At 67.0% G+C, this 14,280-nt stretch overlaps 5 protein-coding genes across 5 annotated transcripts in view; 4 read left to right on the top strand and 1 right to left on the bottom strand.

Annotated features, from left to right (window-relative positions):
- MNEG_6675 (hypothetical protein) overlaps positions 1-1,564 on the top strand; it is a gene marked incomplete at both ends in the record, with an annotated part of 2,378 nt that extends 814 nt beyond the window's left edge. Inside the window, 2 exons of the mRNA XM_014044855.1 lie at positions 34-876; positions 1,530-1,564. Of these exons, the coding sequence (XP_013900309.1) occupies positions 34-876; positions 1,530-1,564 (878 nt within the window). The remainder of the gene's footprint in view (positions 1-33; positions 877-1,529) is intronic.
- Positions 1,565-2,054: 490 nt separating this feature from the next.
- Positions 2,055-8,691, bottom strand: MNEG_6674 (hypothetical protein; the record flags this gene model as incomplete). The annotated part of the gene is made up of 14 exons (XM_014044854.1): positions 2,055-2,459; positions 2,646-3,305; positions 3,661-4,500; positions 4,639-4,824; positions 5,375-5,581; positions 5,826-5,885; positions 6,155-6,271; positions 6,457-6,651; positions 6,911-7,027; positions 7,390-7,536; positions 7,742-7,834; positions 8,044-8,159; positions 8,381-8,519; positions 8,602-8,691. The coding sequence occupies 14 exons, from the start codon at positions 8,689-8,691 to the stop codon at positions 2,055-2,057; spliced, it is 3,372 nt and encodes a 1,123-aa protein (XP_013900308.1).
- A 396-nt stretch (positions 8,692-9,087) lies between these two features.
- Positions 9,088-10,227, top strand: MNEG_6673 (hypothetical protein; the record flags this gene model as incomplete). The annotated part of the gene is made up of 2 exons (XM_014044853.1): positions 9,088-9,162; positions 10,063-10,227. 2 exons carry the CDS (start codon positions 9,088-9,090, stop codon positions 10,225-10,227), a joined length of 240 nt encoding a protein of 79 aa, XP_013900307.1.
- A 1,860-nt stretch (positions 10,228-12,087) lies between these two features.
- MNEG_6672 (hypothetical protein) lies at positions 12,088-12,933 on the top strand (the record flags this gene model as incomplete). Its single annotated transcript, XM_014044852.1, has 1 exon — positions 12,088-12,933. The coding sequence occupies one exon, from the start codon at positions 12,088-12,090 to the stop codon at positions 12,931-12,933; it is 846 nt and encodes a 281-aa protein (XP_013900306.1).
- Positions 12,934-13,977: 1,044 nt separating this feature from the next.
- On the top strand, positions 13,978-14,241 carry MNEG_6671 (hypothetical protein; the record flags this gene model as incomplete). Its single annotated transcript, XM_014044851.1, has 1 exon — positions 13,978-14,241. A coding segment is annotated over one exon (264 nt), but the record flags the coding sequence as incomplete, so codon positions are not given.
- Positions 14,242-14,280: the final 39 nt, after the last annotated feature.

Raw genomic sequence — 14,280 nt, 5'->3', positions numbered from 1 at the left:
CCGCGCCTGCATTGGAGGCGGGCGCCGCCTCAGGGGCCTCGCCCAAGCGGCGCGGCCGCAGGCCAACAACCACCAACGCAGATGGAGGCGGCGGCGACGAGGCGCCGCCTGCGGCAGAGGAGGCCCCCAAGCCTGCAGCAGCGCCGCCCAAGCGCCGCAGCCGCACGCCCACGACCGAGGGCGGGGCTGCGGCCGCCGGCGCCGGCGCCGCCGCAGGGGCGGACGCGCCGGCGGCGGCAGCGGCGGCGCCCAAGCGGCGGGGCCGCCCACCTAAGAGTGAGACCGTGGAGGGGATTGCCGCGGCAGGGGAGGCGGGAGCCGTCGCCGCCCCCAAGCCGCCCGCAAAGCGGGGCCGCAAGCCCACAGCAGCTGCGGCCGACGCCAAAGCCGACGCCGATGCCGGCACAGCCCCGCCGGCGCCCCTCTTGCGCGGTCCGCAGCCGGCGCCGCTGTTGGAGGCTGACGGTTATGCTGACGACAAGGCGGAGGGCAGGGGCAGCTATGAAGACCTGCTCTCGGCCTTTGAAACGGCAGACCAGGACGACGATTTCGATCCAGAGATCGGCGGGTACATCCGGGGTGGCGCCGGCCGCGGCCTCGCAGCGTTGGACCAGGAGTTCGACCTGTTTGACCTGATGGACAATGATTTAGGGATGGACCCGTTCGATGACGCGTACGACGTTTGGGAGGGCCCCATGGGCGGCGGCGGTGGGGGCGCAGGAGGAGTCGGCGGCCAGAGCGATGATATGGGATCTTACCTGTCTGCGTTTGGCGGCGGCGGCGCCCGTGGCACGGGGCGCGGCGCGAAGGGGCGCGAGCCCCAGCGCGGCTGGGGCGAGGGCTGGGCGGGGCGCGGCGGCGGCGGCGGCGGCGGGGGTGAGCGGCAGCGGACAGAGCAGGCGGCGGCCGCGCCGCGGCAGGCAGGGGCACGCCAGGGACAGCAGCCGCCGCAGCAGCAGCAGCGGCGACAGCAGCAGCAGCAGCAGCAGCTGCAGGCGGCACCCTCCGCCCCAGCAGAGGCACTGCCGACGTGGCAGGCAGCGCGACGTGCCCCGGCACGCCCCCCCGCCGCGCAGGCACCGCCGCCGCTGCGGCAGCAGCAGCAGAAGCGGCTGCCCGCCGGCGGCGTGGGCCCGGGGCCCCTTGGTGCGGACCTCGGCGACGCGGACGACGATTTTGACGACGATTTTGAAGACCTGTTTGACGACCAGCAAAAAGATGACGATTTTCACTTGGAAGGCAGTCGTAGGGCCCGGGGGCACGGCGCCTTTGACGACGACTTGGAAGATCTCCTGGACAGCAGCTCCGCCCCTGTCCCGGCGCCGCGGGCCCCCGGCGGGCCACGCGGCGGCGGCGGAGGGGGGAGGGGCAGCTTCTATGGTGCAAGGGGCGGCGGCAGCGGCGGTGGCGGCCGGGGGCGCGATGGCAGGCCGCAGGGGCGGCGGCCGCCGCGGGGCAGCGAGTTGTAAAGCTGGCGACTCCAGTTGCGATGCGAGACCGCGCCGCTGCATCGGTCGTGCTGCCTGTAGCCACAATGGCGCGGCTCAGGCATGGGACAAAGTGATCTCTGGGAAGCAGTCAGCACAACAGGCGCCACCAGCTGACTTCAAGCAGTAGGACCGCAATTTTTGGAAAGCAAGGGTCCGGTGCATCAGGCCAGATGGTTGCAGGGCAGGGCGTCGCAAGGGAGGCAAACACACTTGCCCTGCACACACACACACACACACACACACACACACACACACACACACACACGCGCGCGCGCGCGCCTCGACACAGCAAGCAGCGACAGTCGAGGTGGGGCTGGCCAGCATCTTGCAGGGGGCCGTGCTGTGTATGCGAGATGCAAGCCACAAAAACCACACATTCGCGTACAATCCCTGTTCAAACCCCGCTTGAATGCTGGCAGCGCCACGTCCCGATCTCGCTAACCAGCCGAGCGGCACGCCGATCACTGGACTAGAGGCCACTGCTGCACCAGTGGGCATGCCCGGATTTTGCTGCGGATGCTACCACGACATCCGTTACCATCGCCGTGGGCAAGCCCAGAGCCTTCAACGCCTCACGTGCCGCGGCGCGAGCGGCCAGGGCCCCGTGGCGCCTTGCGGAGCCCCCAACATGGGGCAGAGCGCCGTCACGTCCTGCCTTGCTTCTCCCGCAGCTGCCACCTCCTTGCTCCCCGCAGCCCCGTCCTTCCTTGCAGCCGCGCTGCCGCCGCCGCTGCCGCCAGCGGTGGCAGGGCGCAGGGTCAAACAGCCCGCGCGCTCCTCGGCAGCAGCGCCGCCCTCACCCCCACCGCAGCCGTCGTCGCCGCGCGCGCCCTTGAGCGCAACACCGTCGCCGGCGGCGGCCGTGTCTGGCGGCAGGCTGTCAGCCCTCTCGCCCGAAGCCGCACCTGCCTGGAGCCGCTGCTGTTGGTGCTGCAGCACCAGCTGCTGCACCAGCTGCTGCTCCTGCTGCTGCAGCGAGGGCAATGATTGCAGATTCGGGCCGCTCAGCGGCACGCTGCCGCACAAGGCGCCGCGTGCCCCGCAGACCTTCATGCGTAACTTGCCTTTGGTAATGGGCGCCGAGGGCGCCGCCGGCGGCCTGGCCGAAGGTGCTGACGCTGCCTCAGTGGCCGCTGCGATAGCAGCCGCCCCCACCTGTGCAACGGCCAAGCCCGTGTCAGTGGGGTTTGGCAATGCCCCGGCGGCCGGCGACGCCGCAGCGCTGGCAGTGGCACCTGCCGGGAAGGCGCTGCAGATGGCAGTGGTGCTGGAGAGGCCAGATATGGGCCCCATGCCCAAGGGCACTATGGCGGGTGCGGCATCCTGACGGCGATTGTGATCGCGAGCCTCCTGCTGCTGCTGCTGCTGCTGCTGCTGCTGCTGCTGCTGCTGCTGCTGCTGCTGCTGCTGCTGCTGCTGCTGCTGCTGCTGCTGCTGCTGCCGCTGCTGACGCCCGCGCTGCTGCTGCTGCTGCTGCTGCTGCTGCTGCTGCTGCTGCTGCTGCTGCTGCTGCTGCGCATCCCGCTCCTGCGCTGCTTTTCGTGCATCCAGGGGCCCCTGCCCTGCCACCGCCACATCTGGCACAGGAAATGCCGGCACCAGCGCGCCACCCTTTGCACTGGCGCCTGCGCCAAGCAGTGGCAGTCCCCCGGAGCCGCTGCCGCCGCCACCCGCGGTCGCGGCGCAGTCCCCAGTGGGCGACACTGCGCTGGTGGCCCATATGGCGGCCAGCATGTTGGTAGATTGAATCGCCATCAAGCGCGTTTCGGTGAGCTCGCGGCGAAGCTTTGCACAGTCGCGGCTCAGGGCGGCGACCTGCACAGCAGGCGGCGCACGTGTGTGTGCGATTGCAGAACTCTTATGCATGACGGATTGGAGTCGATGATTGTGGGGTGTTGGCTGACCTCAGGATGTTGGCAGGCATTGCACCAGTAGGGGGGCGAGCAGAGCGCCATGCGTGCTACGACATGCACGATTGCATGGACGCATGCAGTGATGCACGCATGCAGGCGTTGATACTGCATCAGTATGGGCGGCATGCGGACCACCAGAGAGCAAAATTGAGCCCGTCCCCTGTCATGCCCAGCAGCGCTCGCTCTCATTCAGCACCCCGCCGTCACGCATGCGCAACGCCGACCTTCTTTCTTTGCGGCGCCGCCCGTGAGCGCACCTGTGAGCGCGCCTCCCGCAGCTCATCTTCCGCCTTCTCCGCGCGCCGCTCGCCCTCCACCGCCCGCGCCTCCGCCGCACGCAGGCGCTCACGCAGCCCCTGCACCTGGCCCTCAAAGCCGTCCCTCGCAGCCGTCAGCTGTTGCTCCAGACCCGCCGCGCGCTGCTCGGCAAGCGCGCGCCCGGCCTCCGCCTTGTTGACAAACAGCTTCTCGGCAATCGTCGCGTCCTGCGCCTGCTGCACCTGCCTCTGGAGCTTCAGCTTCTCGGCCCTGGCCGCGGCCTCAATTTTCTGGGCCGCCGCGCGCAGCGAGGCCGCCTGCAGCGCGGCCGCCGCCGCTGTGCGCTGCTCACTGGCCGCCATCTCCTCCAGCGCGGCGCTGTGCGCCAGGTTGACCTGGTTGCACACCTCCTGCTGCGCTGCTGCGATCTGGCGCGCCGCGCGCGCCCGCTCCTCAGCGGCCGCCCGCCTCGCCTCCTCCACGAGCGCCGCCAGCCCCCGCTCGCGCTCCGCCGCGGCCAGCGCCGTGCGCGCGTGCTCCCGCGCGGCTTCCGCCCCCGCCGCCTCCACCGCCTCCCGCGCATCGCGCGCCGCGCGCGCCGCGGCGTCCTGCGCGGCTAGTTGCGCGGCGGCCGCCTCAGCGCGCTTGCGTTCCAGCCTCTGCACATCCGCGCGAGCGGCGCCCAGCTCCTCCCTCAGGCTGGAGGCCTCGGCCTCAGCGCGCGCACGCAGCGCCGTTTCTGTGTTGAGCCGGTTGAGCATGTCATCCAGCTCCTCCACGAGCTGCCTACGGTCCTCCCGGCATGCCTCAAGGGCATCCTTGTTCGCCCCCAGCTTGGCCTGCATGCAGACGCATGAAATCAGCGGACATGGGGCGGTTGAAGGTGGTCGGCCTCGCGTGTCACGCCATGCTGCGGAGCGCATGCGTGCTGCGCATGCTGAGCGCGCTTATGCTCATGGAGCGCCCTGTATGCATACCTTGAGATCAATCAAGATATTCAAGATCGTTTCTTGGGTCCAAGGGGGGCCTGGGAGTGGCGAGGCGGCTCGGGCTGCGCCGCTGATGGCATCAGAGGTGGCGGCCGGCGCGTGCGCAGGGCCGTCTCGGGTCTTGTCAGGGGCCTTGACAGCGTCTATCGCATCGGGGGTTGCCATCGGGGGGTCCTGCTCGCCCGAGGTGGTTGGCGACGCTTGGTAGACGTTGCGATCTACGCGGGATCAACCGATTGACAGAGGGAGCTTGTGGGCATATACGATGAATAAAATAAGGTGACATTGTTAGTATCACTGGCTGCTGCTGTTGCTACGTGGTGGCCAGCTACCTGCACCCTGGTGCAGCCAAAGCACGCAAAGCACACATCGCACTGTCGTTTGTGGGCCCCACGAGGCATTTCAGGCTCACTCTGCAGTGCTGGACCCACCCCATCAGAGGTTGCTGGCCTTCTGTGGCAAAGAGCATTTCTTGGCTCTCGCAACAGTCTGTTGCACCTCCCGCACGCCGAGCCACATCACAAGGCTGGCAGCCGGACCTCATGGCTGCTCTATGGCTCAACTCGCCAGGATCACCACATCACTCGCCATGCCAGACCGCATGACACATCAGGCCGCATTACAGGGTTCCATGATATAAGTGTGGCCACATGCTCTTGGACGCACAAGCCCTGCGCCTTTCGACTTGCGCACCCCTCCCAAAACCAGCAGCTCACGCGCGCACCGGCTGCTGCTTGCCGCCGCCCGCCGCCGCGCCGCTGCCGTGCTGCTGCTGGAGCTGCTGCTGCACCTGCTCCTGCTGCGACTCGATCATGTCCGACACCTGCTCCAGGCTCTGGCTCAGGCCCGCCAGCTGCTGCGCGAGGGAGCTCCACTCGCTGTTGCCGAACGCGCGGCGGTGGCAGCGCGTGGCCGTCAGCGTGCGCGCAACCTGCGGAAGGGAGGGCGCCAGGCGCGGCGCGCAGTGAAAAAGGCGTCAGGCATCAGCTCGAAGGGTCTCGGCGGTGCCCATGCACATGCCAGCGCACCCCCCACCTGGCTCGCCTTCTCAAGCTGCGCCCCGACAGGCCTGCGCCGCAGCCCCATGCAGCTGGCAGAATCGTGTGGCTGGGCGCCACGCGGCGCATGGCGATGAAGTAACACCCGATGTCAAAGCCACCCCGAGCACCACCCACCTGGTCAATCTTGCCCTCAATCAGCTTGCGGCCGATGGCAGTGATGATCCAGGGCTGGACCTGGAGGGGCCGGAGGGTGGTGTGGCAGGAGGAGGGTGAATGGATGGATCGGGTGCGCAGACGGGTGCACGCATGTGAGGCGCGACTTCTGTTTGCCGCGCACCAGCTGTCAGCTGAGATAGGCAGCAGTGTGGTCATGTGGGCTCCACGGGCGCATGCCACAGAGCAATTTGAATGCAGGCCGTGTTTTGAATGCAGGCCGCAGCTTTTGCATGCTCGAGTGGGCTGTTGCGCGCCCACGGCAGCCCGCACCCTGAGGCGGCCCCCACCTGGTCCTCTGGGATGTCGAGCGCCGCCTGAACCTCGGACAGCGCGACGGCGCCGCCCGCCGCACGCGACGCGACGCTCAGCAGCGCCATCAGCCTAATCTTCTCCAGGCTCGCCTCCTGCGGCAAGGAGGCGGTGCAGGCCGACGCATACGGGCGTGAGCGCCTCCGCAGCTTTCATCTCGGATGCACAGCACGGCGTGCGAAGCAGCCCCGGCTGTGTGTGCCCCGCCTCCTTACCCCCCTCTCCCGCCGTGGCTCGCGGCCGGGCACTGGTGCGTGCATTGTGAGAGCTCCCCCCGCACCTGTGTCACGGGGACGCCCTCCAGGACCGCCGCCGTCGCCGCCGCCTTGTAGCCCGCCATGTCGCCGGCCAGCATCGCGCGCAGCAGGCGCAGGTACGGCGCTGCGGCCGCGTCCTGGTCCAGCTGGGCGACGGCGGGCAGCTCGATAAAGTCGCAGGTGAAGTTGTCGGGAGCGGCGATCCAGTCCTTGACAGCCTGGGGGTTGGGTGGAGCGCGCGTGTGAGGCACGCAGGGACGCGCGTTGGCCACATGCGCAGGTCGGAGTTGAGCGGACGACGAAGCGCGGCGCGGACACGGCGCGCTTTATTGGAGGCCGGCGCGGGGGAGAGCGGGATCGTGTAGGTCTCAGGGGCGCCCGCAGGGAGCCAGGCGTGGCGGCGTGCCGTCGCAAGCGCCACCAGCGGCCGGGCGTCCGCAAGCGCCACTGTGGAGCAACGGGCGCGCGCGCTCCCACCTGCGTCGCCAAGCCCTTTGCCGCCGCGAGGCCGGCCGCGTCGCCAGCCGCGACCAGCGCGAGCGCGTCGGTCGCCAGCCGCAGGTACTCCCGGTGGCTGGGGCGGTCACCCACCACCTGGCATGGCGGGGTGGGTGGTTTGGGGGCCGGTTGGGCGGCTGGATGCAGGCATTGGGCTCAAGTGGGTGCCCGGGGGCCACGCGAGCGCAGCGCCCGCCACACGTGCAAGAGCAGCAGGGAGAGAGAAAAAGAGAGGCCTCAGATCGCGTGTTGTACCCATCGCCGCAAGCGGCGTCGTCCAATGTAGATAAGGTTGTTGAATAGGTTGGATCATCTCCGGCCTCTCCACCCCGCCGCGACGCGTGTGCAGTGGCCCCCAACCGCCCGCTTTGTAGCACTTGCGCGGAAAAAACCACGTGGCTGAGGCCATAAAGTGAAGGCGGCCACTATGCCGTGTCTCGGTTTGCACGCGCACCCACCTTGAGCAGCTGCGCGGCTTCCGAGTACAGGTCGTGCGCCGCCTTGTCGCTGAGCCGCCACTGCTGCGCCCAGTCGTGCACGTGGCCGCGCACCGCGGTCGCCAGCTGCCCCGCCAGCGGCTTGCTGGCGCGCGCGAAGCGCAGCACCTGCGGGGGTGAGGAGGCATGCGTGCAAGGCAAGTCGGCTCCATGCCGCCCATCTGCTGCAGCTATTTGTGCAGTCCTTGGCTTCTCTTTTGCTGCCATCGCCTGGCCTGTGCCGACAAGCGTGCTGCAGGCGCCTCGACGACTCAGGTCCTTGGTTCCTCCAACCCACGAGCCTGCCCGCCCTGGACCGCCGCCCGCTGCCGACCTGCAGCAGCACGTGGTACTTGGTGACCGGCCCCTTGGCGGCGGCGTACAGCGCCAGCAGCCCGTTGAGCTTTCCCTCTGCAGACTCCTCAGGCTGCGACACAGAGGAGCCGTGGCAGCGGGCGAAGGCGAGTGGGTGGACGTGTCGGCCACAGCAATTGGTGTCAAACCGCCCCTCCCAACGCTGACCCGGGCCGGCGTTGCCCCTTGCTGGCTGGATCAGCAGCTGGATGCGAGCGGGGTGGTTGCAGTGGGTGGCGACTGTGGTGTTCAGGCGCGTGAGGGCGACCAGCGGAAGCCCACCTTGGCCGAGAGGGCGGCCGCCAGCTTGTCCGCCGCCGCGCGCTCTGCATCCTCGCCGCTGGTGGACACCACTTTCTTCACCAGGTGCGCTAGCACCGCCAGGCAGCACTCGGCGTCTGCGGCGGCGGCGCGTACCGCAGGTTTTCATGGCTGACTAGCAAAAAGGGGAATGTGCTAGTTCGCCGCTGCCAGCTCCCGTAGAAGCTGTGGAGGCATTCAAATTGCACAGCCTTGACAGGATACTCAAGCGGCTCCAAGTGCGCAGCGTCTCGCCAGCACTGCAGCGGCGCCCGGGCGGGCGGCAACCGCACACAATGCATCGAGAGTGCGCGCGCACCCTTGGCGCTGGCCGAGCCGAAGATCAGGCCGATGTGCGAGCCAAGCAGCGTGATGAGCTCGTCCCAACGGTTTGCGTCGACCAACTTCTGACTCTCGGCCGCGAATAGGGCGCCAGGAGAGTCCGCCTTGGCCTCCTCCTGCGATGGAGGCGGATGGATCGCGGCCCGTCGATCTCACGTCGTTCTAAGACACTGCCTCATACTTTTAAGCCGCCCGCACCTGCCCATCGTTGAGCAGGTTCTGCAGGAACGCGATGACGGCCGTCACGCTGTCCTCCTCTGAGACCTCGGCCAATCGGACGGACGACATGCTGCTGCTGTTGCTTCTGTTTCTGCTGAAGCTCCTTTTCACAACAGATGCAGCGCAAAACACGATGTGCAGATCAAGCGGGTGTTGGTCTGGCTATCTACCGCGTTGTAGCGGGTTATAAGACGCGTGTCCTGGTCATCTTCGGCCCCCGCGCGCTAGCTCGCAAGGCGCCTTGCTCGGCAGACGCAAAAGCAGCAGCTTAGAAACTGCTCAGTCACTCATGTCACCCGCGAACTTGCATCTGAGCCAATGGGCGCCTCAACGACGCTTGCACAGACACACTCCAGCATTAACTAGCGTCGTAAGCCAAGACCGTGCCCTGCAGAACCCTCTTCGCCGAGATCGCCCTGATTCTGTCTCTGCACACAGCGACGACCGTTCCTCAACCGCGCCGACATGGCTTCCTGCGCCTCAATCTCTGTCAGCAGCAGCTATGGGCGGTGCAGCCTGAACGCGCGCGCGCAACCAAGGGTGAGAGACTTGCACACGGACTTGTTTTTTCCGCCAGCGAGGACGGTAGCGCCCGGTCGTCTGATGGGGCGATGGTTCAGGCTCGAATTCTTCGGTCCAGAACGGCCGGGCCCTGTTGGCGTGTGCCCGGCGTCGCAGGGCGCGTGCCGGCACGCGCCGCCCTTGCTGGCAACTTGCTCTGTTCCGCTCCACAGGCCGCCTGCATTTCAAACTACTGGACAGATTGGCGGCTTTGGCACTGTTGGCCACACCCCTGCTGTGACGCCAGCTGCGATCGCCCTGCATCATGCGGGGAAGGCCTGAACACCCCCCGCCGGGCTGATTGGATCGGCCCCCTGCACAGTCGAGCCCCTGTCCTGCTCACTGCGGTTCGTCCGCCCCCACCATCACTCCTCCCCACCGCGAGCAGGGTCTCGGCGGCTGTGGATTCAACCATAGGCGTGCCATGGTCTGCCGCGCGGAGCAGCAAGGTGACAATGCGGGCGGCAACAGCGGCAACACGGACTGGGACGCAGCCTGGACGCGTTATCAGCAGGCGCGCTCGTCAGGCGGCGCGCGTGCGACGACGCGCACGGCCTTCCCCAGCACCCCGCGCGCAGACCCGACACAACGGCTGGTTAGTGGCGGCTGACAGGACAAGTGGGGGGTGGGCCAGGAGAGAATTACTTGGTCGGCTGAGCCGCCCCCAGTTGTTTTGGCTGGTGTCGCAAGGGGGCCCTGAATATGCGGCGATGTCACGTGCAAGGGTGTATGGGCAGCCCCTCGAATTGCGGCGCTGGCGACGCGTGCGTAAGAGTGGGGTCTACTTGGGTGGCGCACCTCCTCTGCTGCGAGCCCGTCAGGCCCCTGTCAAGCTGCCGAACCTTACATGCCCTTACCAACCCCTCACAACCGCCGCAGGTGCAGGCCACCATCCGGCGCGAGGAGAGCCTCCTGCTCAACCTCTGGACCAACGCGGCATTCCAGGGCGGCATGGCCTTTGTGGCGGTGGTCGTGTTCGCCGCCTTCATCTGGACGGCCGGCCCGCCGCCGATCGACGACCGCTGCACGCTCCCCTGGTGCTGACGGGGCCGCGAAAACCCATGGCGACATGGAGCGCCCTCGCGCCCCGACAATACGCGGCTCTCGGACTGTCTTGGCGCGGTGGCTGCCGTGTCGCAGCTGGAGAGTTGGCAGGAAGCCGCGCGGCGGCTGCTGCTGCGGCGAGTTGACGCGCAGGCGGCCCGTGCCGCCCCTGTGCTGCGACGTTAAGGGGCACGCGACCGCAATGGCCGCCGGGGCACTGACGTTGCATGAGGCGCCTGATGAGCGTTGCGGCTTCGCCCCCAAATGCTGCTTGACTATTCTTTGGTGTCCTGGCAATGGGGATGGGTTCCTTCCTCCCATGTATTATCATTTGCACGACGCAAACAAGCAATTCAGGCCCAGGTCCTGGCAGTCAGGCACGGCCCTTTTGCGACCCCCACGGCGGTTGCAACGGCGCCCAGGGAGTGCTGCATCAGATGCTTAGGCCCAGGGGCGCGCGCTGCTCGCGCTTTTTTGCTGCCAAGCCTCCCTGTGGGCGGTGCCAGCGACCCTTGTCCTGCGCACCCCAGGGTGTGGGCGAACGGTCTCGGCGCTCGGGGTATCGCCCTGAGCGCAGCTGCGCGCGTCTTTCAGAAATTGGCCTCAGGATTTGCGAGAGCGTTACAGAAAGTGCTCGCAGCCACCGCTGCCACCGTGGTGTGTGCATGGGGCGCTTGCGCCTCCCAGTCTGCGTTGGAGGGATGCCGCGGAGCGCAAGGGGCCAGGTGGCACCGCATACGAGCACGCACGAGCGACGGGCACAAGCGCCTGTGATGTGATTGCAAGTTGTGTATGGTCGTTGACCCGAGCAGCTCAATGCACTGACAGAGGCGCATGTGCGCATCCATCAACCGAGCGTCCGTGCTGGCCTCCCATGCAGGAAGGGCCGGTGCATGCAAGACCTTGCCTTTTTTGCTCACGCCGCACTGTCCTGCGGTGGTGGCATTCAAGACTGCCTGCTCTTCCTCCTTTTGGGTGTAAAGTAATTCCCACCATCGTATCTCGTGTGCAGGTAATTGGGAGCGCTGTGTCTGTGTCCGTGCACGAGTGCAAAGGAAGGCAGCGGCTGCTGACCTTGCTGACGACCCATCACAGTCAAACAGTCGTGGCTCTGTGATGGGGTCGCGGGGCAGAGCACATTCACAGCTGCTGCGCCTGCACCCAATAACACAGCACACAATGCTTCCAGCACCGTTTGGGTGCATGGCGCGATCTTGACAGATGACATCCAGGGTCGGCCTCAGCCAGGTGATGAGGCCCTGCCAGGTGGCAGCCGGCGCGGCGATGGTTTGCTACCCGCCATCTCGTAAAACATACATCGTATGATAAAGCACACACACTGGTATACAATGCTTCCCACATCGCTCCACATATAGTCACTAAAATAGGCTGATTGATCTCGTGACCCGCCCTCGATCTTGAGCATGGTCGGATCCTACGGTATACGCAAACGATAGCTTGAGCTATGATATCCGAAGCTGAGATGGCCGATCACACGCTACAGGTGCATAAACACGCCGCCAACGCTGTCACGCTGGCGCTGTTTGCACGCTTGCCAGTGCCGGGGAAGGCCAAGACGCGCCTCGCTGCCGGCGTCGGCCCCGGCCCAGCGGCGCGATTTTATCAGGCCTGTGCAGAGAACACGTTCAGAGAGGCACTGAGGTGAGCCAAGGCCCTGGAGTGAGGGATACAAGCAGGCCGCAGCTTGCGCAGCCACCACAGCGCCGGCAGCCGGTGAGCTCCCCCTGGCCCGCTTTGCTCCCACCCCATCGGAACTCGGAGCCCACTGCGCCCCCCACGCTATCACTCCTTTAATGCTGACCGACGCAAACCCGGGGCCGGGTCCGCAGCTGCCCAGACATGTCGCCAGAGGTCCACTGCTCCGACGCAGAGGAGGCGGCCGCAGTGGCGGCCTGGCTCGGGCGCAGCGGCTGCGCCATGCCCGTCGTGGCGCAGATAGACGACCGCGACCTCGGGGCGCGCATGCTCGCCGCGCTATGCGCTGCGGCGCGCGGCGGCGCGCATGCATCCAGCGAGCCCCCGCCGCCGTCGCTGCCGCCGGCGCCGCGCGCAGTGATGGTGGCCGGCACAGACGTGCCCGGCCTCAGCGCGGCCGTGTTCTCGTCAGCGGCCGCCGTCCTGCTGGGCGGGGAGCACGATGTCGTCCTCGGGCCCGCGGCCGACGGCGGTTACTACCTGCTCGGCATCACAGCCGCCGCGCTGTCGAGCCCCGCCGCCGCCGCGCTGTTCGAGGGGATCGCATGGAGCACGCCCGGCGTGCTGGCGGCGACGCGCGCAGCGGCGGGGCGTGCGGGGCTGAGGGTGGCGCCGGATGGCGCGCTGCCCGTGCTGCGCGATGTGGATACGTTGGAGGATCTGAGAGAGTGGGTGAGGCACCAGCAGCAGCAGCAGCAGCAGCAGCAGCAGCAGCAGCAGCAGCAGCAGCAGCAGCAGCAGCAGGAGCAGCGGAATCAACCAGGGGACCAGAAGCAGCAGCAGCAGCTGCAGAAGCAGCGGATTGAAGAATCTGGGGAGCAGCAGGGGCAGCAGTGGGGAGAACAAGAGCGCGAGCGGCGGGGAAGCCAGAGCGAGGCGCTTCAGCAGGGTGGGTGTGTACGGCGCGAGGAGCATCCTTTGGTGCCGATTGCACTCGCCACGATCGGCGCCTCGGGGGCAGAGGCGCCCCATGGAAGCCGGGAAGACTGAGACAATACTTCAGCAGCTGAGGAGAGCGAGGCGGACTGATCGCATGGCGTTCCCTTCTACAAATTGCAGTTGGGGGGCAAAGGTGCATGGTAACCGGCAGGGCTGCATGCTTATATCATGGTCATGCGTGTACGTCAGGCCCCGGTCCCCTTGCGCTGCATGAGACTTCAAAGGCACCACAGCAGGTGCCTATTGAGGGCCACCTTTCCCACGGTTTGAGGTGCCTCTGGCTCTTTGGCCTTTTTTCCAGCCTCTGCTTGCTTAAATTTTGTAAGCTGACCTGCAAACTCAGAGCTTGGTCGCGGTGCTGTGCGTGACCAAAGACGCGTGGGCGACCACATGTGGCTGGGGCGCCATCCGAAAATATCAGGCCCCCACTCCTGCCGAGGCGGTGCTTTCAGGCCCCTGGCTGCTCAACCTGCCTGGAAAACTAAACATAAATTGGCCCCCCTGATGGAGGTGGATTCCACCCGGGAAGCCAACTACGCCGCCTGGCGCCAGAAAAGCGCCTGTTGCGCCAGGCAGGCCTGCGGTGACTGCGGTTACGGCCGGCACAAACGCGCCGAGTAGAGGCCACACGGTCACCCCCCCGCCTGACCAATTGTCTGTGTTCATGATCAACGTTCATCAGCCGTGTAGCGAAGGCTGTTCTGCCCGGAGTTGGCCACTCTTCAAAGATCGCTGAACACTTTTTTGGCCACTCCGCTCTCACCGGCACCTCCAAACAACTGTTAATAGTTTTAAGATAGCCTTTGAGTGACGGCCTACGTACGGGGTCGCGGTTTGGTGGCGCGCGGCCTGATCGAAGCCTCTCTGTGGCACCTTGAAGGCAGGAAGAGACCTGTAGCAAATCAGCGCAGCACAAGCATAAGAGGACGACTAGATCGGTGTTAGGGCCTTTTCACAGCACACGCCGCAGTTCTGCGGTCCCACGCGCGCACCCTGGGGCGGGGCATAACGCCACCGGCGGGCCCACACGACACAGCAGGGCAAGGAGCGGCCGTCGGCCTTTGGGCGGCCTTGTAGGCCGAGTGCGGATCCGCCATGCAGGCAGATGAGCCCATGGCGGACCCGCAACAGCAGCAGCAGCAGCAGCAGCAGCAGCAGCAGCAGCCGGGCCCGAGGCTCAGCAACGGCGGCAGTGCGGGGGGTGGGGCCGGCGGCAGCGTGGCTGCGGCCGCCCCCGCAGGGCTGCGGCCGGCGGCACCGGACGAAGCGGGGCCGGAGCGCAGTGGCAGCAGATCAGAACGGCGGGCGGAGGTCTACACAATCGAGTTCGACAGTCTGGTCTACTCCCTCGCATGGAGCGTGAGTAACCCGGCGGGGCTGCCATGCGCCCTTCTAGAA

Source organism: Monoraphidium neglectum (assembly GCF_000611645.1).
Source record: "Monoraphidium neglectum strain SAG 48.87 unplaced genomic scaffold scaffold01108, whole genome shotgun sequence".
Classification (NCBI taxonomy): domain Eukaryota; kingdom Viridiplantae; phylum Chlorophyta; class Chlorophyceae; order Sphaeropleales; family Selenastraceae; genus Monoraphidium; species Monoraphidium neglectum.
This window is presented reverse-complemented; position numbering and strand designations above follow the sequence as displayed.